The 24,018-nt window shown below is 39.0% G+C and overlaps 1 protein-coding gene across 11 annotated transcripts in view; it reads right to left on the bottom strand.

Moving 5' to 3' along the window:
• Positions 1-1,500: 1,500 nt before the first annotated feature.
• Positions 1,501-24,018, bottom strand: part of tns1b (tensin 1b) — a 171,942-nt gene continuing 149,424 nt past the window's right edge. For 7 of the 11 annotated variants that reach the window (XM_056755607.1, XM_056755614.1, XM_056755608.1 and 4 more), the window contains 16 exons: positions 23,631-23,714; positions 20,312-20,496; positions 20,080-20,218; positions 16,658-16,753; positions 13,688-13,862; positions 12,560-13,602; positions 12,287-12,373; positions 11,522-11,650; positions 9,728-9,823; positions 8,195-8,272; positions 7,726-7,797; positions 6,350-6,376; positions 5,454-5,622; positions 5,298-5,366; positions 5,159-5,188; positions 1,501-4,835 (listed from right to left, as the gene is read on the bottom strand). In XM_056755607.1, the coding sequence (XP_056611585.1) occupies positions 4,694-4,835; positions 5,159-5,188; positions 5,298-5,366; positions 5,454-5,622; positions 6,350-6,376; positions 7,726-7,797; positions 8,195-8,272; positions 9,728-9,823; positions 11,522-11,650; positions 12,287-12,373; positions 12,560-13,602; positions 13,688-13,862; positions 16,658-16,753; positions 20,080-20,218; positions 20,312-20,496; positions 23,631-23,714 (2,621 nt within the window). In that variant the 3' untranslated portion in view covers positions 1,501-4,693. The remainder of the gene's footprint in view (positions 4,836-5,158; positions 5,189-5,297; positions 5,367-5,453; positions 5,623-6,349; positions 6,377-7,725; positions 7,798-8,194; positions 8,273-9,727; positions 9,824-11,521; positions 11,651-12,286; positions 12,374-12,559; positions 13,603-13,687; positions 13,863-16,657; positions 16,754-20,079; positions 20,219-20,311; positions 20,497-23,630; positions 23,715-24,018) is intronic. The other 4 variants (XM_056755612.1, XM_056755610.1, XM_056755613.1 and 1 more) reach the window with 4 other exon arrangements.

Here is a 24,018-nt window from a genome sequence, read left to right as displayed (position 1 = left end):
CACCAAAACACCCAAATGACATCACTTCCTGTTTGCTTGTGAAGAGACGTTAGTGACAACTATGGCAAAGACATGACAAGTGCAATCCCACTCATCATGAACAACACAGTTAAGCCTTTCCGGTTTTGAAAGACTTTGACCTCTGCAACCTTTAAAAGTTTAGCTAGTCGTAATGTTGTTAAAAAACTCTTATTAGGTGTAAACTTGTAAATATTCAATCAAGACATTGGACAGGATAGACATAAACAGCTAATAAAGTTAACAATGACTGTTTATTTTTATGAGGTTGTCAAAGTTAATTCATATTCGTTTTCAATCAGTGTCAAATATCAGTTAATTAATTCAATATGACTTGATTTTAGATTCAAACAAGCCAATAAATACTGAGGTTCGTAGTGTTGTTTACCCTCCAAAATGATGTCACTTCCTGTTGGATGATGTCATCGAGTGCCTGGCTAGTTTAAGAGATATTACAAAAGACTTGGAAGTACAGAAACAAAACCTTTGTGTGTGTTGTAAGCATGAAAATGATGTCCATAAAAATGCAAAATTATGTATTTATTTGTAAAAAATTGAAATAGGACAAAACGTTCAAAATAATGAAAAATACGTAATGTTCTAGATTTTGATGTAAACATGTTCATGTATTCAGGTATGTTGAAACAACACAATACTGATGTTTTTACATGAAATTTATGAATATAAGCCTGATTTTTTTCACAACTTACATGTTTTCTTATATGGTAATGTCTCATTTTTATGTGTCTGTTGACTTACATAATTGTTTTATACTATGTATTTTCTTTTTCCTGTATGTTACTTGTTCAAAAAATTGTTATACAGTATGATCGATACGAAAAATATATACATTTTATCCAATAGGCCCACCGTACATGTTAGCAGGTATAATCAGAAAGCTTGGACAGCCCTGCAGATCCTTAGAGCTTATCAGTCCTAGAATCCTTATGAAAGTGAATCTTTTTTAAATATGCATTTCAGATTTCTTAATTTATAATATCAATCTTTAATGTCGGTATGTATTGTACATGAGGATGCACAGACTGATTCTTTCACAGCATCATTGTGAGATTAGTGACCCAGAAATAGTGTAATATATATATTCTTCATTGTGTGCCATCTCAAAGTCGTTTCTTGAAAATTAATTTCTACAGAACAAATACAGTGTATAATGGACCTTGCACGTTTTGGATAAAGTCAAAAGGCTATTTTCTGTATTGTTCTCTAAAACGTATTTTACACATTACAAAGGTTTAGTTGCATATAAAGTCAAAAGTGAACGACAAATAATGCATGCAAAGTTTACTCTGCTCACCCGATTCCATAAACGACACTATACTATAAAGTTTATGTGCATGCAGGTTTCACACGTGATAATACAAAGTTCTCATCTTAGGTCTCATCAATCTAACTCCGAGCTGTTAACATGCATCAAGTCAACATTGTGTCATATGTGATAAGGATTATACAAACACAGACACGTTTTATAGCAACAGTGTACTTTTTTATTGTATTTTATTGTATTTTATTGATTTGGATCATTCTTTATTATATATTTTATTTGCCAAAACAATACAATGAGGCTGTAAAACATGAAGCAAATAAAAAGACGTGGTTCTGTACAGCAATAGTAGCTCATTCACACATTCTAAGTCTGTTAACAAGTGGACGTAAAAAAATATAATAATACAACACTGCTGGCTAATACATCGAGAGGTGGAGAGCTGATTTTGCTGGAAGATCTCTTTCTCCGACTGCCAAGAGATTCCAGAAAATCTGCCATACGTCATTTTTGTGTGGTTGTCTTCGTATGTGATTTTCTTTTTCTTTTCGTAACCAATGCACCAAATGAAATGTCCAGAAAGGCAAGCAAAGCAAGTTATAGGTATTCTACGTGTGCGTAATCATTCACATGTGGACCCAGATGGAACAGACACCTGCAATGATGGAAGATCTGCATTTTCCTGCTCTTTGCGTGTTCCATATTTTGGTTCATTTGATCATATTTTCCACCAACGATTCATGTCACACACTCTTAAAAAATAAAGATGCTGAAAGGGTTCTTTGCAGCATTTTTGGTTCCCCAAAGAATCATACAGTCAACAGAAAACCTTTTAGGAACTTGTATTTTTAGATGTGCACTCTTTGCTTCATTAAACACTTTTAAAATCTGTTTTTTCATCATTCTGCAGATCCTCTCTCGAAAGCAATGTGTCGGCTCTATCTGGGCCAACGATTGTTAGACTAAGTGAAGCAGTCATATTTATTTCATATTTTATTTTTTCTTCAGCTCCTAATTATTAAGTGCTTTGCTTTTCTTGGAGTAGTTTTTTTTAAAAGGCTGAACAAAGGGCTTAATGGCAACCAAACGCAGTCATATAGTATCTGCATCAAGTCAAAATAGACCCCCCATGCCTTAAACAAGCCGCCGTTTGCGCGCCGACCAGACGGTTATCATTACTCAAACTAAGGCATACACAAGTAAAATAAAATCTTTGGCAAAAATGAAGTATTTACATACAAAAAAGAAAGACTTGTTTTTTTATTCAGCCTAAAGCCACCCCATTCTGGATGGCACGGGACAGGAGGGAATCAAACCAGTTTAAGGGAGACATAGAGATCCTGTTTGTCCATCGCTGGGGACGTTCTCCTCGAATCACAGTTAAAACACTGCAGTATTTGTTTTAAAGTAAATTTACAAGGACCTGTTCTGTGACTGTAAGGGAGGGGGTGCATAGATGGAAAACATGGCTAGCAATACCCGTCAGCTCCTCAAGATGGCAGTATGAAACAAAATACTGAATTCTGACTGACTACTGGGAACGCTGGGTTACAGTGTGGGCTGAATAATGGTAGGGAAGGGATGCAAAAATAATATTAATAATAATACAAAAATAAAGACTCGTTTCCTTACTTTTCTTTACACAAAGCCTCTCGCAGTAAACATATCGGCCAACTCACTTTGTAATCTTTAGATGTATTCTTTAAGTATGAGATAGTCGTCCAAAGGGACGATTTCTACTTCAAAGCCTACGCTCCTTTAAAGCCAAAGAAAAACTGAGAAAATAGTGACAAGCTTTCAAATACATACATTTTACACCATATAATAGAATGCTTCTCAAAATGACATGATATTTTGAAATATTAGCCAAAATAAAGAGTATTTCTTTCCAAGGCTAATCTTTATGTAGACTATACAACATACCTATGAGTAAATGAGTTAACATGAAAGAGAAAATGTAGCAAAAACATAATACAATAAATATTCAGTAAAATCACTTTTTTGAAGTATTTTATATATATGTACTTAGCTTACTTTGGGGTAGAATGATACTGTGTGTGTGTGTTTTTAAGAGAGGCATAAAGATAGAGTGACAGACACACACCTTCTGCCAGAAACACAACCGTACAACACGCTTCTGGTTGAGAAGAGAGCACAGCAGTGGATGATGGACACCTGCATCACACAGAGGTCAACAGAAACTAAAGACTGATGCGTGTGATGCTGTGTCAACCTCGCGAGTCAGAATTTCCAACCTCCTGCACGAAAACAAATCCTATAGTATACTTCAGTGTTTACCAAATTATGGTAAAATAACGTTTGTTTTTTTGGACCCAACAGTAGTATACTATTGTAGTACACAAAATTCCAGTATACTACAGTACTTACTGCAGTTTATCAGTTTATAATACTTAAAACAACAGAATGCTGTAGTATACAAGAATATAGTAGCAATCACTAAAATTTACTTCAGTATACTGCAGTTTTCTGTAGTTTACTAGAGTAAATACTGGAGTATAGTACAGTTGGATCATGTGTATTATCTACTTGCATTGAAATCCGGATAAAGACTTGCAACATGAAAACTTCTTTGCATAGACATGTCTAAAACAAAGACAATAAAATGACATTTCTTTATCTTGTTTCTATACTGCTTTGTTTTTTCTGCAAAGCGGCTTTGCAACAAAAGCAGAACTGTGAAAAGCTTGAAATAAAATCACCAAGCAATTGCATAACGTTGTTTATGCATGATGTGCTTGCAATGAGTCAAGGTTTCTTCACAAGTTTCCAAGTTGGAAGTCTTACTTTTTCAAGGAGTGAGTTGGAAATACCGACTTTCTGAGGCGAACAGAAGCAACATGCTTTAAGTTGCTTGGTGAGGTGACACAGCACTGGCTGTGTGCGGATGTGAAATGGTCTCGTGTGAAAAACAGAAGCGGCGTTTAAAAGGAAAAGAATTTAAGTTCTTATCAGTTCTTATGTACAGTTTGTCAAAGCTGTCGTGGCGAACCAAGACCTATCATGAATGATGACCGGGTTTGTCCTGACTGCTCTCTCAGCTTTGGTACATCAGCCCCCAAAGTCTAATTTCAGCCTCCTCTTCGCCCCTCTTTTTACGTTTTCTTTTCCTTTTTTCTTAAAAAAAAAGAGCAACAAAATCACTGACATCATTTCCACCTTCCCTCAAAGTGAGATGAAGACCACCTCCCCTCTGCACGTCATTCCTCTACTCCCACGCTGCACTTCCTCTATCCCGCTTCCTCGTCTCCGCCCGGATCGCCCTCCGTCACACACGTACACGCAACCTCACACCCAAACGAACGAAAAACAGAAACTCAAAGAACTCAAAACGAAACAAACAGAAAGTCCTCCGGCGAGCGGCGCGGTAAACGTTCACCGCTTCTGAGAGCCGAGCATCACTTTTGAGACGAAGTTCACGATCGCCGTGGCCGGCTGATCGGGATCCATTTCAGCAAACAGGTGGCTCACGTTGTCGGTCGTGCTGCCTTGTTTCCTGGCCACGAAGCCAAAGAACCTGGGAAGGAAGAGAATGTGACGCTTGTGTTACTCGTGTGTAAAAATGTCAAAAGTATTCATCAGTCTGACACACTGCATGTGCTGTGACCTCATACAGTAAATTATAACACGTGTGTGTGATGACTAGCAAGCTAACGTGAGGTTTCACACTTTTAGTTTAGATAGCTATGCTTAATATCACTATTTATAATGACGCTCGTGAGAAAATGCACGCTATCCCATGATGCAACGGGCTGGGGGAACCGTAATGGGAACTGCTGCTAAACTAAGCTTTCGTATAACCGCATCTAAGGATATTCATTATGAAAAGCCGGTCCTTACCTTGCATTTCCACCGTCTGGTTTGCTCCACCTGCAGAGAAAAAGCAATTCAAGTAAAAAAAAAACTCAATTGATGTTTTACTCTTTTCAGTCTGATTTGTTAAGTAAGTTAAGTAGCACGGAGCAGTTAGTAAACGTACTTTCTCTCCTGGGGGTCGATATTACAGAATGTGACTGTGTTGATGGGATAATGTCGTCTGAAGAAAAGCCTGTTGAGAAAAGTCACGTTTTTTATAGTTGAGATAAATCCAAGTGAATAGAAACAAAAGTAGAAAAAGAAGAGAGAGACGACTCACTTTCTCTGGTTGTCAGTAAGCGTGATGCCTTGCGCCGACACCTTGAAATGAACAACCGTGGCTGTGGGTGCCGGGTTGGTTGTCATTGTTTCTGAGATTGCCTTGGCAATGGCCTGAGGCCCGGTCAGGGACTCCATATCCACAGAGTTCAGGTACAGAACATTGCATGCTGGGAAAGACAAGAAAACATGAACCCATCAATATGCTTGAGCCAAAATCTAATGACGTGGACACATTTGAAAAAACTCAGTTTATGTTGTGAATCTCATCAAGGCATCGTTAACAAAAATATCATTAAAATATTCAGCATTTGCATAATCAAGTGGTTCTCAAATTTGAAACTTATGTGGGGTCAGGTCATGTGTAACACACTTTTGCTTAAACATAGACACAGATGGTCAGTGGGTAAAAATCTATTTCAGACACAACACTGTTGTTTGAAGTCCAATTCAGAGGATTTCTAATCAGTTTATGTTTATTTATAGCAATTTTTCTCTTAATCACCTTAAGGTATTATTTAGCAGTAATATAGAGCAGCATTCATAGAAAGATGTTCAGATTTGGATTGAGCAAATTTTCTGTAGTTTCAAATGGCCTAAAATTGAGAACCACTGATATCGGTTTTTTTTGTAAATCCATGCAGTGTATTTGCACAGTCATTGAAGAACATGCCATATTTATTAAGACAGAAGTTTTTGAAACACACTCAAGGCTTTGACAAAAAGAAGTGCTTTGAACGGTTTGAACAGACAGATAAAAGTGCTCCAGAGGTCCCGTCACATGCACAGAATTAAGAGAAAAGTACAGCCGTCGCTCTGGATACAGCAGTCAGAGTCGAGTTAAACAAAACACAGATAAACAAAAACATAAAACACGCAGAGCATCGCTGGCTTTACCATGGGCTTCAGTAGAACTCTTCTGCCCTAAATCATTTCCACAGGAGTGACACCGGGGTGGAGGAGAACATTGATTTAGACTTGATATCACATCATAACAAACAAACCATCAACCAAAAATGACTAAACATACACCTGACCTGAGTGGTTTTCTGATAATAACTTATTCAGCTGATTTCAAAATTTTAATCATAAACTTAACGTCGGGACTTTGAACTGTGGTTCAAGACATAAGACTTTTGGGGGGGGGGCATATTTCAAGGGAGTATGAAAAGTAGTGGCCAAAATGATGTCCAACTTGATGTCACCATTTATTCAAATATATTTATAGGACGTATTAAGAATTTGGGAAATATATGTTGTGTGGTAATGCTTGTAGTATAAAGTGAAGCTCACCTATAAGAATTAAGGAAGGCTTGACTAAAAAGTTACACAAAACACATTCACATCGAAATTATTAAAACCAACAAAACGAATGATAAATTGTAGTCAATGTATGGTTTATACGTGAGCTTTTTTAAAATGTTATTTTCTATACGTAATGTAAGGGATAATGTACATGCAGACGGTTGTTATCGCAGAAATAAGCCCCTACAGTGTGATCAGGACCCGACGGTCTTGTATCACACTGAAGGGGGTTATTTCGTGATAACAGCCGGCTGGTTGTACATTATCCCGCTTATTACACGGCTACTTGCCACATGAGAAAAAATATGACATGAAATGTGAAATTGAAATATCTACTCTTTTTACAGAATGCAGACCTTCTGCGGGGAAAGCCGTGTAGTCACATTTTTAAGGAAAGAAACGACGTTCATATATCACGAAAAAGCCATTTGGTTGAATAATATGTAAATATAATGTCATATATCGTTAAAGGACGTATTTCATTCGTCCAAAAAACCTGTCAAAATGATTTGCTGCATCCGGGTTAACACGTGTTATTCGTTTTGAGAGGTTGTTATCTGGGAATAACGAACCTGTGAATGTTGCGACTAGCCAATCAGAATCAGGCATTCCAACGAGCCATGTAATAATGGTATAATATCATAAACTCATATATATATATATTTGACCAATAACTTTGTCAAATTAACACTAACCAAGTTTAGTTCGATTTCTTTGAGTTTAATAAAAGCAATTATTTAGCAAATATGCAAATAGCAGATATGGACATCATTCGGCCAAATACTGTATGTGAGAGCGCATTATTTAAGGTGTTCTTTTTAAGGTGGAACTATTTTTCATAGGAAAAATACCTTTTTTAACATAAAAAACATAAAAATGATGATGATAGGACCAAGTATGTATCAAACCCGTTATTATTTGACTTAGAGCCCATATTAGCCAAATATTACTGTATATGATCAGCTCACCTGCACCCTGTTTGAGCATCTCAGCGGCCAGGTTAACTGGTGTCGCCGTCTCGGGCGACTCATCCAGAGGATCTGAAAAACAACATCCGGTCACACTTGAGAATTGACACATCTTCACATTCAAACAGCATGCTTACGATCTAATCAAATGAGCACTATGACCTGGAATTTGTGCCATGCTATGAATCAGTGTCCTGACTAACAGCCTTGCCACTCTCTGTGCGAAAACTCAGAGAGGCACACATAGGTCTCGGGTCTTGTGCCCTCTGACACCCGGATGGCATCTAGCAGCTGGCTGAGAGCGGCAGCCAAACAAACGACCTCAGAAAATATTCTCCATTACTCACAGCAGGCAAACAGGACGGGAAACATACATCATTTGTGACGGAGCGCCCTGCTATCTAAGGTCACGCTGAGACCTGACAGTACAGTATGAACGCAGGAAAAGGTACAGTAACGTGTCTCTAACCTGTGGTTGGAATCACGAGTTTGCAGGGTAGAGCCAGTGGAGTGATGGAGTGCTGGTACACCAGCGCGGACAAGCAACCTACACACACAGACACAGAGAGAGAGAGAAGATGAAAACAAAACGAGGATCAGATTTATGAGCAGAAATCAGAAGAGGGCATACTTTACTTTATAAGCATCCCGAGGCACTCAAACTTTCACGCTCTCCCTGACAACCCATAAATCTGTGCACGGTTCATTCTAACCTCAATAGGCGTTGGGGAAAGTCGTGCGATGACTGTGCTTGCGTGCGGCACCACGGGATGATAATACTGGCAAGTGCTTAAACCTCTGCTCCAGATATTTGACTATATTAGGAAAGATGACACTCGGGGGAGACTTCGGACAAAATGTTTCTCACCGTTCATGATTAATGGCCACGTGTTATCTCAGCACAGAAGGAAAACAGTCCAGGGAACCTCCCGGATTTGACGGAGTCCTTGTTGCCATGTTTAAATGTTATTATCAGCGTCTGAACTCCCTTCCTTATGTGAAAAGATTCTATCTGTGCTGAGAATGAGGGCCGCGTATCAGTTCACCCGGAGTCACAATTCTGCAACATTTACTCACGTTACAGAACTCGACTTACTTTCGAATGTGGAATACAAAAATCATCTCGTTTTAGGCTTACGAATTACATTTATATCTATATAGTAGAGATCATTAAATGACGCCATGTGACTGTATTGCGTAGTAAAATGGAAATGGACGGTCTTCTTTTTTGATGTTTCACCGGAGTGATATGAATTCAAAACTCTTTTTGTGTTCCAAGATAAAAAATAACAGCAAACAGGTTTGGGATGACATGCAGGTGAGTAAATAATGAGAGAATGTTTGTTCGTTTCAGTGTGAAGCGTTTCTTTTAGCCGTAGGTGTCCTGGCAGACGTCATTTATCGGAGAAGTGTCTGTGAGCCAAATGATCTCTAACACGAGCACTTTTCTCCACAAGATGGAAGTCCTGCCAAATTTCTCTCACACCTGCTTTTGTTCTCACACATCACGCTTTTTTTTTGCCTTCTGCTTTTCATAACAAGCACACGTTTACGCAATGGTTACCGTAACAGGCTGTTTTAACACTTACGCCCGACACAGAATCGTTCTTTTCTTTTGAAGACACAATAATGAATATTGAAGAAGACAACGTTGAATGCAGAATGCTAACCCTCTTAGTAGTGTGGTCAAAAGACACTTTATTAAAGCAGGGACCGCCGCTGTGCAATTTATATTACACCAGCTGTCGTCGGGACATGTGTTCTACAGACCGCTGGAAGCGAAAAGGACAGCTTGATTTAATGGGATGTAAAAGGAAGAGAGAATATTCATGTATGAAGTTGTGCTGAAGAGCAGAAATCACACAAACGCTGAATCTACAAGTTTGACGTAATGGGTCTCGCATTAGTTAACATCAAATGAATTCAGTGTGTATGTACTGAAGCTATATTCTGTATACAGAGAGGATATTTTGGAAAAAAATCTTTGTTTAAGTCGACTTACCGAAGTAAGGCTCATTGGGGCAGCCCTTCAGTCTCACACCCTTTGGACTCGTCTCAATCAAGAAATGTCTCACGAGCTCATTGGTGACATCTCCAGCTGAAATAAAGGAAGAATAATTAAAGAAAGAAAAAGAAAGAAAGAAAACGCAACAATAATAACTAAACAGCATTAAAAAGTTGAAAAAGTAGACCTTGAGGTGTCTATGCTACCACAGTTTTTCTTACGATTGTTAAATATTACGAGCCAAAAGGGTTTTTGCTTATTTTTTTTAAACATTTCCTAGACAAATGTATACCGTTTAAATTAGTGCTGTCAATCGATAAAAAAAAATAATCGTACATAACATTCATGTTTTTAGATTAAATTAATGAAGTAACAGCGGATTTCTGAAAGCCAAGATTCTGATATTAGTACCGCAAATTATGTCTTTATTAAATTGAATATTTTTAATACATTTTTACATTAATTATAGCCATTCAACGGTATAATTGAGAGCTCTCATGTCTTAACAGGTAAGACATATACAGAAATGTAATGAAGTTCTCAAATACTTTACAGTCTTGAATGCTAAATTGTAAATAAATTCAGAAGAATTCTCCATAAAGCTACAAAACCCATTGATTTCTTCTTTTCTTTTTCTCTGATTAACATTAGTGACAGGAGTCACAGCAGCAGGTTTAAGAACGCGGCCCTTTTAAGAGCTGCCGCTCAACGCAGATCTGACGTCCTTTCCCATTTTAACAACTCTTTGCATTCATTAAAGATTTTATTTATTTATTTTAAAGCTTTCTGGCATAATCTTGAGTGTTTTTATTCATTCAAGAACGAAAGATTCTGACAGAGATTCACTGACGCAGCCCGTGACTGTACACCAGACTCGACCTCATGTTGCGTTTTCCTGCGTCCCACAGCTAGAAGGTGTCGATCTTCACTGAACGCATCAAAGCAACTGTTTCGAATCGCGTATAAGTGGTTTAAAAGCCTGTACGTGAATAAGGTCACGATTATATAATGTATTGCTACACAAAGGATGACAAAACAAACGGATGCTGCGTTAAATATTTTTAACGTGTTAATCTGAAAACAATGTATCGCATGCGTTTACGCGTTAACGTTGACAGCCCTTGTTTTAATGTATGCATACCGTATAAATGACATCATTCTGAGTTTTAGGATGAAGAAAAGCAGCCAGAAAGTGTGCAGAACACATAAAAAAATTTAATAACTTGAATAAAAAAAAATGCTTGAAACATTCACTGCATAATTTAACTTGCAGATACACTGGATTTGATAACTTCATTATATCATAAAATGCTGAAACTTATAATGAACCCATTATTTTGGCAAAGTAAACCCTGACGGAATGATCAAGACCCCAGTGTTTTCTAACCCTGAGAGGATTAGTTTTGCATTTAGGAGCAAAAGGAGGCCAGAGATTGTGACGAGAACATTAAACTTGCAAACCAATTTAGTAAATTCATTGCCAACGATTATGATCTGTATGATCTGTATGATTACACAGTTTAGCAGAAATATCTGACTGCAGAATACAACTGAATATTTTGCAAAGCCGTGCATTAATAATACTAACAGGTTTGAAATATGTACTGTAGGTTAACCACCGTGTTTGTGTTCGGTTTAGTATTTGTCAGTGCAAATCTTCTTGCGTGTTGTTGTGTGTGTGCGTGTCTGTTGCGGGCAGTGCAGGATTGTGAGTTACAGGGGGTCCGATCTCCTGTCTGGAATACATTTGGCAAATGATTATAGATGGCTTGTAGGAGGCACATTAAATACCTTTCTTTGTGGGCTGCATGGTCGGAGGTGCCGAAGCAACTTTCATGGCCAGGCCGTAGGCACCTCTGAAAGAATGACTGTCTCGAATAACAAAAGCTCCCGGGTCTTGATCCTTCAGCATGTTGATCGCTACAATGAAAAGGAAAACATTTCACTAAAAGATCGCTTACTCCTCCTTTTGTCATTCCAAACTCATAAGACATTCTGCGGTTGAAAGCAAAACTCCTTTTCATGCAAAGAGAAGATTTATGATACTCCTATGTTGCGTTCCTTATAAAGCTTGGAAAAACATAAGAGTTTAGAAAAGGGAACAAAAATGACACGATTTCAATATTTTGGTTGATTTCTCTGTAACGCTACCAGACTGGTTGTTTCCAAGAAAGTTTTAATATGTTAACAAATTGCTACAACGTACCCTGCAGTTTTACACATATAGGGACGAAGGAAGGAAAAGAGCTTGTTAAAGAGGTTTATTCCTTATCGTAACAGCGAGTTAATGAAGCAACGCATGCAGATGTTTAACTGCGCACATGTGTTGAGTGGCGTGTGATGTCACTGCATGTGCACGCATTTATAGAGGTCTCCAGCACAGATGATGTAATCCAATAAGAGCACAGAGAAGAACCAGATGTGCAGACCAATAGCGACTGACCTCGTACAGGGTGGCTTTAGCAATATTTCACTGTTCATGGGAGTCACGAGCCCCCCATGGTCGAGTCTAAATATAGATAAATGAACCCCGAAACGCACAGGCGGCGCCCTCACCTTGGTCTCTGGAGATATCTGGTTTATACCAGAATTTGGACGTGTCCTGGACGAACTTTACGTTCATCCTGATCTCTGGACTTCCATCTGGAAATTGAAAAAAGTATTTTCGTTTGTTTAAAACGGTCCACTGTGCTGGTAAGCAAACACAATACTCAAAAAATCTAAACTAAAAATCATTTATACAGAAATAAATAAAAAACAAATTTAAATTCATTAAAAAAATAAACTACAACTGTTTTAATTCCTTCAGAATTATATGTCGGGTCTTACCGCACATGTCGAGTTTGGAGAAATCCGGAAGAGTGTGGAAGAAATGTACGCTCGGAGTGCTGCCTCCACTGGACATCGGCGAGGACATTTTCCCATTCAGCGTTCCGTAGGACAGGCCTCCGTTGGGCCGCTCGCCGCTGGACATGCGTCTCTTCTCGGGAAGCTGCGGTTGCATACTGGGGCTGCCCTGTCTGAATCCCGCTCCCTCCATGTATCCGGCAGGAGAGACGGGGAAAGACGGCGTGGACGGCGGTTGGTATCCAGAGGAGCTGCTTTGGCGGGACAGAGCTCCATGCCTCTCGTCCGGAGTGTTGTAGCCACTGTATTGTATTGGGTGTCTGTCCAAAATAGGGCTACCTTGCGTTATCGACGGGTGGTGTCCGAGAACAGGACTGGCCTGATTGGGATGCGGCAGGGAAGCCTGTCTGGTCAGGATGGGGCTGGCCTGCGTGACAGACGGCTGTCTGCTCAATACCGGGCTGCTCTGACTGGGCATAATGATCTGTTGATTCAGAGCCGGCTGTCGGCTGAGAACTGGGCTGCTCTGAACAGCCTGTTGACCCATTGGCTGTCTGCTGAGAATCGGGCTACCCGGAGACCCCTGGTTGGTGGGGTACTGTCTGGTCAGCATCGGGCTGCTCTGTGTACCCTGGGACACCATCGTGTGTCTCCCTTGCATGGGGCTGCCTGCCATTCCCGGCGGGTGACCGTTAGCTGGCTGTCGGCCCAGGATGGGGCTGTCCTGATTGGGTATTCTGTGCTGAATGCTGGGAGCAAATGTCATGTCGGGCACGGCACCGTAGTGTCTCGTAGCAGGGCTCCCGGGGATGGGTTGTGTGGTTGTGGTGATGTTTTGGACGGTCTCCGGTAGGGATGGGCTGTAATCAGGATGGATATAGCTACCCAGCATGCTGTTGGATGAGGGGTAGGAGGGTGTGGGCATGCGGTACATGCTTTCGGGTGGCTGGGAGTGATAGCCGGTTTCGACAACAGCCCGAGGTGGAGAATTCATCATAACTCCACTATCAACCAATGTACTCTCACTGTTAAACACAGAAAACAAGTGAAAAAGTTGGAAACACACAGATGTTAATCACAATATTAAGCTAGGAAATGGGTGTCACGTACACTGCATCGGGGCTCTGAATAGGGCTGCTGGAGGACAGTGGAGCGTTCGGGCTGTGGGATGGGCCGGATGGATGAGCTAAACTGTCGCTGTCATAAGTCGGGGTCATGGGTGAACCGTGTGGTCCGCCCGCCACCGCTGCGGCTTTGGCCACAGACTCCACATAGCTACGAGGCTCTGCCAAAGAGACAAAGAGATATTGGTGAGGTCAAGTATTCCAAATTGTCCAAACTGATAGATAATAGGCGCATTTAAAGCATTAACAAGTTTATGAGACAGTTTCGTAAACAAGGCTTAAGGCTAGTCCCAGACTAAAATGAATGTTTGAGCCGTCTTAACTCAAAATTAATTAAAAAAAAATTGTCTCAAGATGCAGTAATGTTTTCGTCGAAGGCATTTTTATAAGGCATAGATATATATATATATATAAATTCAACTAAGGCATTGTCCTGACTTAAGATAAGCCTTCTCTGTGAAACCGGGCCTATGAGTTTTAGAAAAATACAAGAGACCAGATCTAAAATTAAAATAAAAGAATTCAATAAAAGAAAACGATAAAAGAAAATAAAATAGATTTTTTTTAAAAATAACCAAAGCAAAACAAGAGACGAAATCTAAAATATAAATAAATAAACATAAAAAAAGAAAAGAAAAGCAAATAAAAAAAATAACCAAAGCAAAACAAGGGACAAGATCTTAAATAAAAAATAAAAGAAATTAAAATAAAATAATACAAGAAAATGTCATAATAAAAAAGTAACCAAAGCAATACAAAACAAAACAAGAGACAAAATGTAAAATAAAAGTAAATTTACATAAAATAATAAAATATATATAATTATTTTTTTTAAAGCAGAACAAGAGACTAGATTAGACTAGACTAAAAAAGATCAAATAAAATGTGTCTTAGCAGGGTAAAAATAGCATGAAAAACCATTATACGAAACCAAACTGCTAAAGAAAGTTAAACATGTTTGGAAAGATTCGAGGCTGACTCAAAGAAAACCTTCTTTACTATATAGGTTGACATATAAGTTGTGTTAAGAACTGACATAAGATCCAAAATTAAAGAGAAACTTGACATTTAGTGAAGAGATTTCCTGAAGAACACAGGTGGAGCATGCATTATGATGCACGATTGTCAGAATGAAATGAGGCGTAAAGAAGGATATCTGGGATGCAGGTGATGACTGAAACCACATGAGAAGGATTCTGAGATGGTTCTGCTGTACGTCTTTATCTCTGATATTTTCTTACCTTCCTCATCTTCACTCTCTGTGTCAGACAGCAGCGGAATGACAAAGTCATAAGAAACTGTAAATTGTAAACGTTTGAGAAAACGGAGAAAAGAGATGCGATCACAGACATGAAAGACAAGAAAAACCTCTTCTGGTCATGAGTAACCAAATGAAAATTAAACTGTTTTGTAACCTTCGTGTTTCCAACTTGTTTCATGTTGTTTCACCTCATAAACAACATTACTTCTTGGCTTCGGTTTCGCCTCTCCACTACTAATAATAATACCTTCTGGTATGTAACACCCAATTTACACACTTTAATCAGTTTCTGATAAGTAAAATTGCCCCTTGTCCAACATTTGCTCTGGTTGTATATTTTGTTTCTAGTAAAAAACATGTTAGATCAGTTTAATGGAAGCAACAGAGTGTTTAATGTTGACTTTAGGAGAACATAAAATAGGAAAAACAACTCGATCCAAATACCAGGAGGCCTGAGCGAAGATGAAAATAACCAAAGTTAAATCCCTTATCTTCAATAAGCACATGACATCATTTAGTCCGACCTTAGTAAGACAAAGAGGCCCCTGTGACATCACCGTCTTATAATAATGTTAGCGTGTGTGCCGTATGGATGGGTACTGAAAGCTCTTGTGTTTTGGCAGGCCTCAAAATAACGCCACGAGGAATGACGCGATAATCAGAGAACCAGTTCCAAACTTAAGAGCCTCCACACGGGATCCTGTTACCTCGGAGTCTACAAAAAAAACTACACGTCTACATCCACTGGCCCCTGAGAGGAAATCTTACCGAAGCGGTCAAGAGCATGTTCATCTTAAAAGATGAAAACATTTCGCTTTAAGAATATTAAACATCCCCACTTAAAATAACATGACAATGAAGAAATTCATAAATAGGCTGTAAAACAAAACTTTAGGGTTATATTTTGACTTAGACGTTTTATGATATTCATTCCTGAAAAGTTCCTATGCTTTACTTGTAAACGTGTATACTTTTGGCTAATACTTTTATCCAAAGTGAATTATATGCCATTCAAGCTTTACATTTTATCAGTATGTGTGAATTTAGGGAATGAAACCCAACATTAAACTTAAAAACTTCCCTTCATGTACTGTTTTAATACTTTTGCCAAAAGGGGAAAGACAATAAATCTGTTGTATACAAATGTGACCCTGGACAACAAAACTTTGTCTCATTTGAAATTGAGATTTTTCATAATTTGAAAGCTGAATAATTAAGCTTGCTAAAGATGTATGGATGGTTATGATATACTAATATCTGGCGGTTTAAAACTCTGGAATCTGAGATTGCAAAATATTGAGAAAATTGCCTTTGAAGTTGTTAATAAGAGGCACTGTTACTGGCCATCCACTCACAAAAGTGGATGATACATTTATTAGGAAATTTACAAAATATCTTCATGGAACATGAAGCATTAAAGAAAAATCTATCATTTTTAGCCACACAATGTATATTTGGCTTTAACTAAAAATGTTCCCCTTCTACATAAGACTGGCTTTTGCGATCCAGCCTAACAAATGTGCACACGCTCCATCTCGGACACACGCAATATAAACCGCATTTGTAAAGACAACACTGATTAGTTTAAAGACACGAATGAGCTCACAAGAGGAGAAAATGAGAAGTCAGTTTAATATATGAAGGAAGTCGAGATCTTTGACAGAAGATGACGTGTGTCTGCATGTGTAGTCTCACCTGAGCCTGTCTGGTTGAGCATTATCTCAGCAGGGTTGTGGGGCTTCAGACCCAGAAAGGACAGTGGAGTTTTTGCCAATCCTGGAGGAGATCGACCTACACAAACAGAAAATATACCAAAAGGATTTTCTTATTCAGAGCAATGTCAACAAAAGTCTCAGACCCAACGCAAACCCTAAGCAAGTACATACATGATAAGCTTATAGATTAGATTTTTAGTGTTGCCACAAGGGGGCGTCGTATTAAACGTTCGATTCCAAGATCTCTTTTTCTTTTCTCCTGTGGCTTAAATGGACAAAACATTCATAAGCAAATCATTTGTACTTGCGTAAAGCATGATTCTGGTCTTTGTCGTCACAGTACAGGTCAGTGGTACCACTTCAATCTTAAAGATGTCCGTGGTACAACACTGAGACTCTTTAAAAGTGAGCAGACTGAGGTGACATGGCTGGGGGCTGAGCTAATGTCTCATGCGCTGTGGTCAGGCCATGCAAGTGACTCTAAGACATTTTACGATGTGGATTAATGATCGCTTTCACTATGCCCAAAGAAAGAACGTGAAACGAGAGATCATGCAGACAGGTCACATCCGAGCGAAACACATTTGAATGTAACAGTGAAACGAATGACACAACGTTCAAGACCTGAACAACAACGAAAACACAAATGGTGCCCAGGAACACAAGGCTGATGTGAACGCATAAATGAAGAAATAAAAAGTGATGTGGCTGCAGAGCTGTGGAAAGCAGCCACCTGGAAGAGAATTTCCATGTGCCAATTGTGTCTATGGGATGGAGTATTAACGTGTGCGTGTTCTTCGGGGCTGCTCTCCACATGCATGCTGGGTAAGGCGGAGCAGATGCTTGCGTTTCGGCAGGGCCAGGATGACATCATCGCTGACATCAGGACCTTACATGCATCCTCCACTTACCAAAGAATCCAAATCAATTCTTTGTTTGGCAGCATAAGCGTCTCGGTACAGGACGGGACGCATGGAGAAGGGGAAAGGCTCGTATAGGGAAGCTTTCGCAGCTCCGTCGGAGGAGGGAACCACAGAGATTTGCTACCAGAAAGCGGCTAACCGTGCATGTGAGCGACTGTACACCTCCACACACCCGAAAATAGACCCTGTGTGCGTGTCACCTGTTTTCCAGAAATCCAGCAGTGGGGAAGAACCACCCGCAATGCTCATGAGATGACGTGAGAAGATCTTTTAAAAGAACATTACGCCGACATAATTCAGTGATTTGATGATGTGTTGAGACATTTAGACTTAAATGTGTGAGCATCGACATTTTCCAACAATTAATGGTTATTGCCAATTAAAATGATAAACTAAAGGAGTAAACTGTTTATATGTACCAGTTAAATGGGGCAACGCAATGGAATCGCTGAATCAGAAATAAATCAAATCATGGTAACACTTTACTTGAAGCATTTACGTATAATGTATTACAAAGTTATTAAAGTGTAAAATGCACTATTATTCATAAAGTGTGTTGTAATGCATTATATGTATTTGTAAAGAAGTATAAACAATTTGAAATGTGTAGTGTAGCAAGGAATTGCAAAGTGTTATAATGTTTTAACTGTAATAACAATTATTTATACGACATTACAATGCATTAAAAGGTGCATTACAATGCTTTAAAACTACTTTTATAATGCATTATACATGCATGCTTCAAGGAAAGTGTTACCCAAATCATTAAAAGAAACATGTTTTTAATGTGTTAAAATTTTAAAGTCACCCTTTCTTTATTTACACATTTTTGTAATAATGTTTTAGTCACAAGATGGACAAATCGATTAAGAAAACTGCTAAGTACTGAGACTGTTTAGGAACCTTAATGCCCTAATAAAAAGGCTATTAAAATCACTGTGACATTCACACAATGTTATATAATTTGTATTTATAATAATGAATATTCCAGAAGGAGATCTGTTGTAGGTGGAAGTAGATGAAGCACTAGGTTATAGAAAACAAAGCTAACACTGCACAAGAAAAATCCATCTATCCAATTAGGTCTGATGAACATCACATGTGCGACTCTTTAAGTGTACCGGCATACATGTGTAATCCAATGACTGTGTGGAGTCTGACGTGCTGCAGAAATCTGCTGACGGACGGGCAATTTTCAGCCCGCAGACATTGGGAATTGCTGGGAAGCAGGTGAGACGGGGGTCTTTCTGATCTGATGTCTATGAGCCAACACAAAGTGTGTTTTCACTCGTATAATGGCCACACACAAGTCACGATTTCAAGAACCTGTGAATGAATGACACGATATGTTTATGATATCTACAGGCTCACACAAATATCCAGAGGTAGATTTAATTTAAGTGTAGCCAGAGCTCACGTTGGCTTATAGACAGCGTTTTAATGAAATGTTAGCCCTGTAGATTCTTAAAAAACTGCAAATAAAACCGCACCACTATTCTGATGTGTTGACTATGAAACACATGATATAAACAAGCAAAATTTATTCTGAAATCGATTCAATAGTAAATGTCAAGACAGATCTGGTTTCCATATAAGAACCAGCATCCAGCGATTTTGTTTATGATTTTTGTAATATTTGGCAACTATAGGTCTTCCGCCTATGTGAACCAGAGCCATTGAAAGAGAGAGTTGTGTCAACTTCGTTTCATGGAGGCTCTCAATAGTTCCCGGAAGTTACTAGTACTGGGACTAAACAGACCAACTGAGGTAAACTTCTAATCCATTTAAAGACGAAAGCCATTTAATGAATAACAAAATTAAAAAAATATAGCATTTAAACTTCCTGGAACTATCTGAAGGCTCCATGAATCACGTGACACTTCAGCGTTTTGTACTTCTGTTGAACTCACTCTCTCACGGCTATGATGTGAACAAAACACACTAGCTCTTACGAAGATCAATCACGGTTTGACTACAAATAAAACCAGAGAAACTTTGTTACCAAAGCAAAACCATGACAACCACAGATCACTATGATTTACTCCAGAAACAGGATTTGTAGTAAAACTGTGGTTATATAAATGGCACCACAAAAAATCAGGGTTACCAAACTTTTACTACATTAAAAACACAATCTTCGTATGAAAACAATGTTTCCAGCACTGCCATTCTGAATCTAAGGCATCATGGCAAAATAAATAATGTTATTTATTATTAACGATAAATCTGGTCGCAAGCAATGAACTGCAACCAGCGTTGCCTGATTTATAAACGAATCCGAGTCTGTATTTTGTTAGGCTTTGTGAGTTCTTCCTCAAATACTGTATACATTAAGAACTGTTAATGCATTCGTTAGGAAATAAACCTCAATCAGAACCAGCATGGTTAAATGAAGTTCCTCGTGATTCCCACTCCTATTTAAGTGTAGGCAGGATACCTAAAGCTCTATGGCACCCTCCTCCTCCGGGGGGGAACTTACACAGGTTGAAGTAAGGGGTTTGTGGCGAGACAGGGAAGGCAGGGGTTTGGGGTAGGGCCTCACCACCGACGAACGGAGGGGGGCTGATGGGACCCCCGTCCATTTCCTCAAATGCTTCTCTGTAGCTGTGCATGTGCTTCTAAAGACGAGAAAGAACATATATATCCGTAAGCACACAATCACACAGATATTCATATACTGTATATGCATTATAGATGTTTGTGGCGTCTACCTCCTTGGGCCGCCCCCCAGGGTTCAAAGCTATTGTAGTGGCCATCTCGGGTGAGATGCAGCGCACGGGGGAGCGGACTGAACTTCCTCTGGTCGGGCTCTCGTCTTGAGACAGACTCTCGCTGGCGGTCCGACGTCGCCCCGGAGCTGAAGTCTCAACTGGTGACATTTCACCGGACCGAACTCCTGCCAAGAATAAAAATCAGACATTGTAACTATTAGGCCTCCGGATGCTTGAAATGAAAAAGTACTTTGAGTTAATCAACAATGTTTGCATTCAAACAGATTGCAGAAGGCGGGCATATTCAGTGAATTCATTCGTCTAGTGGTGTGTACTTCTGGAAGAAAATCAAAGCAACTCCAAAGCCTGTTTCACCAAATCCTGCTGCTTGTGCTAATAAACTGGATTTGTGTAAGTCAACTCTTACAGGACAATCCAAGAAACAAGAACTAAAGAAAACGGATTAAGGCATTCATTTTTTTTTTCTTGAATGTCACTCAATCAGTCACTATTAGTGTTACATATAAATGCGTGTGCTTGTGTGTTCTGCTAACATGTAAAGCCACACACAGTTTTAGGCCCTTGCACTTGGAAAGGAACAGAGAAAGCCATTAATATACTGTTTGGCGAGAGCGGAGTGTTATGGAAACCGGCAACAAGCTGAACAAAATATTTACATGCTCCCCGAGTGTGGCCTAGCACTGATCCGTGTGGTCGGACCGCAACTCAGGACCCCTACAATCATACTATTAGGACCTTACGTGACCCTAGAAACAGCTGTGGGGAGAATGACCACTGCCTCTCCGGAGACAAGTGAGCACCCTTGTTCATAAACATGACACAAGCTTTGACATTTAGTGCCTTTACATCACTAGCGCGGGGCTATCCACAAAGTGAGCGATTCAGGACAGCGGGACGACCCCCCAGCATAATGTGTGACATACAGTCTAATTCCTAGATAGGCCTTTTCTAAAAGAACATCAAATACACCGATTCCAAAACTGACAGGGAAGCCGCAGGTGCTTGGATGAATCCATATGGCTTAGCATCACTTCACACGAGTCGGGAAAGCAAACATGCATAACAGATGTAGTACAGCAGTAGACTTCGACAGCTGTGCATGACAAACCCTCTGATGTTGCCGTAGCAACCACACAGTCCTAATAGATTCAATCTGGAGTAGCCGTGAGTACCAGAACTTAGAATGAACTCGGCAGATATGCAGACAGTGCAGTGCTGTGATATACAGCGCAGTAGCTATACATTTCATCTCGATATATTTTAGTCTTTTGGCAATATGTAATATATACAATATTTATGTGAAATCTAGAAAATAGCTTAAAAACGTGGTTTGGTTTGGCAATGGCCAATGGCCAATTGTTACTATAGTAAAATCATGGTAAACATAAAGAACCATAGTTTTGCGACTTTAAATAGTTTAACCACGGAATTTGAAGTAAAGCCATGGTTATAAAATTCAATACACTGTGTTAATAAATTCGACAGTAAACATTGTTAATATACTTATACTATAATAAAAACATGGTTAATTTTTATAAGAGAATGAGTTTTCACTTTAAATTCACTTGGTTACAATGGCTGGATGAAAAGTTTGACTAGTTTAAGAAAACTAGGATTAAAAAGTACATTTTCAAGTAATAGTTCCTCCAAAAATGAAACATCTGTCATCATTTACTCACCCTCAGGTTGTTTCTAACCTGTATAAATATCTGTATAAATAAAGATATTTGGAAGAATGTTAGCAATTTTCGGTTTTGGGACATCATCCACAACCATAGTATGAAATAAATATTGTTTTTTTTATGTTCTTTTAAACACGAAATTAGATATTTTGAAGATGGTAGAACAAATCGTTCTCCTTTCACTACCATTAAATTCTTCCTACTATGGTAGTCAAAGATGTCCCTGAACGGAAAATGAAGTAAATTCTTCCAAATATCATTCTTTATGTTCATCGGAACAAAGCAATTTATACAGATATGAGCGCGAGTAAATGATGACAGAATTTTCAATTTTGGATGAACTATCCCTTTAACGTCTTTATCTCTGTAAGAATGATCCTTCATCATTAACAAGACTATGAACAAAATATATCCCTAAATATATTTGTATATAGAAATCGATAAAATAACTCAAAACGATGGATCTTCATTAAATTACTTTTAACAAAATAAAAAGTGTCCTAAATGTACAATATCCAAATGATTTAATCCTATATCAGAATACAAAACTCCGGACAGAAAATGTGCTCCCTCCTTACATTACCATAAAAAAAGATCCCATTTGGGAAGCTTGTGGATTCTGAATGAGATGAATGAGATATCTGCCGGATATCAGGATATCCTCCTCGATTTCTCTCTAAAGCCTCATTTACGATGTAACAGATCAGACTCAGGAGAGGTCAAACACAAACAATCAACCTGGCACCTGCCTGCTGAAGACGTCCTGCCAGGCCCAAACGGGACCCGAGACAATCCGTGCGCTAGACATTTTCTCCCTGGTGGCTAATAAGGATTGTATAATGGTCTCCAGACTTAGGGTGGATTTATTACCGTTTGTCTTCAAACTAAATGCTAAAGCAGAGGTATTAGAGAGAGTCCCTGAATGAGAGCACTGTCTGCTCGCCCTCACATTGTTGTTCGAGTCTGGCAGACCAGATCTTGTGACATGGGTTCGGTTGATACAGACGTGGCTTTGTGTTAAGGCTGTGTCACCGTAACTCTTCACATAATACAAATGCAATTTGTTTGTAGATCACACGCATCACAAAAAAGCGTGCACAAACCATGCGGGGTGGAACATTCCAGAACAGGTAAGTGGTTTAGCAACTTTGAGTGTGTTATAAGTAAGAGAAAAAAATCGAATGACAACAGTGAGAGTAGGAGAGAGAGAGAATGTGAACACAAAGGAAGAAATAAACTGAAAACAAATGTGAAAAATATTTTTTATGAATACTTAACTGTTTGTTCATGGTTTGTGTTTCATAATTGTAATTTTATGGTATTTGGAATTTATTTGGAATACCATTCATTTAAATGACAATAAAACAATGCATGTCACAAAGTCTTGTAAAGAGCTGTAAATAGCAGTATTTGTATTTAAATTTGTATTAGAAAAACCCCAAAAATAAAGAATCAACATCAATCTGTTTACAAAAAAGTGCAGCAACACAAATGAGCGTATATGCTGCACTGTAAACTTTAACCAAGCTGAAGTAAAAAGTAGCAAAGAGAACAAGAGTAAGACATCACACATGCACGTGGAGGTGTTATGAGGACAGAACAGCAGAGAGACCAACCACTAAAGGAGAGGGAACGCCGGCGGTGGCCGAGCTCAGGAACACCCGGCCGGCCTTTGATTCCTCGGATACGAGCAGTGTACTCTGCACACCATTGGGAGGATGAAGAGAAGGAGAGATGGACCAGGGTGGGAAGTAAAAGAGGAAGGTGAGGAAGAGGATGGAAAGGCGGAGGTGATGATGGGACGTGCGTTCCGCAATGAGAATATGGAAAAAGAGGAAAAATGAAAGCACATTAAAACCACTGTGATATGTTGTTCTTAATTTTAAATCTTAAATTTTCATTTTAAATCACCAGCAAAATCCCTGTGAATAATATACTGATTGACCACTCAGTCCTAACATGTGGTGCGTGTTTGCCTTAACATCAGTCGTAAAGTTAAACAGA

The sequence above is a fragment of the Triplophysa dalaica genome, chromosome 8 (assembly GCF_015846415.1).
Source record: "Triplophysa dalaica isolate WHDGS20190420 chromosome 8, ASM1584641v1, whole genome shotgun sequence".
In the NCBI taxonomy this organism is placed as follows: Eukaryota; Metazoa; Chordata; class Actinopteri; order Cypriniformes; family Nemacheilidae; genus Triplophysa; species Triplophysa dalaica.
The sequence above is the reverse complement of the archived record's forward strand: the minus strand, read 5'-3'. Positions and strand labels throughout refer to the sequence as shown.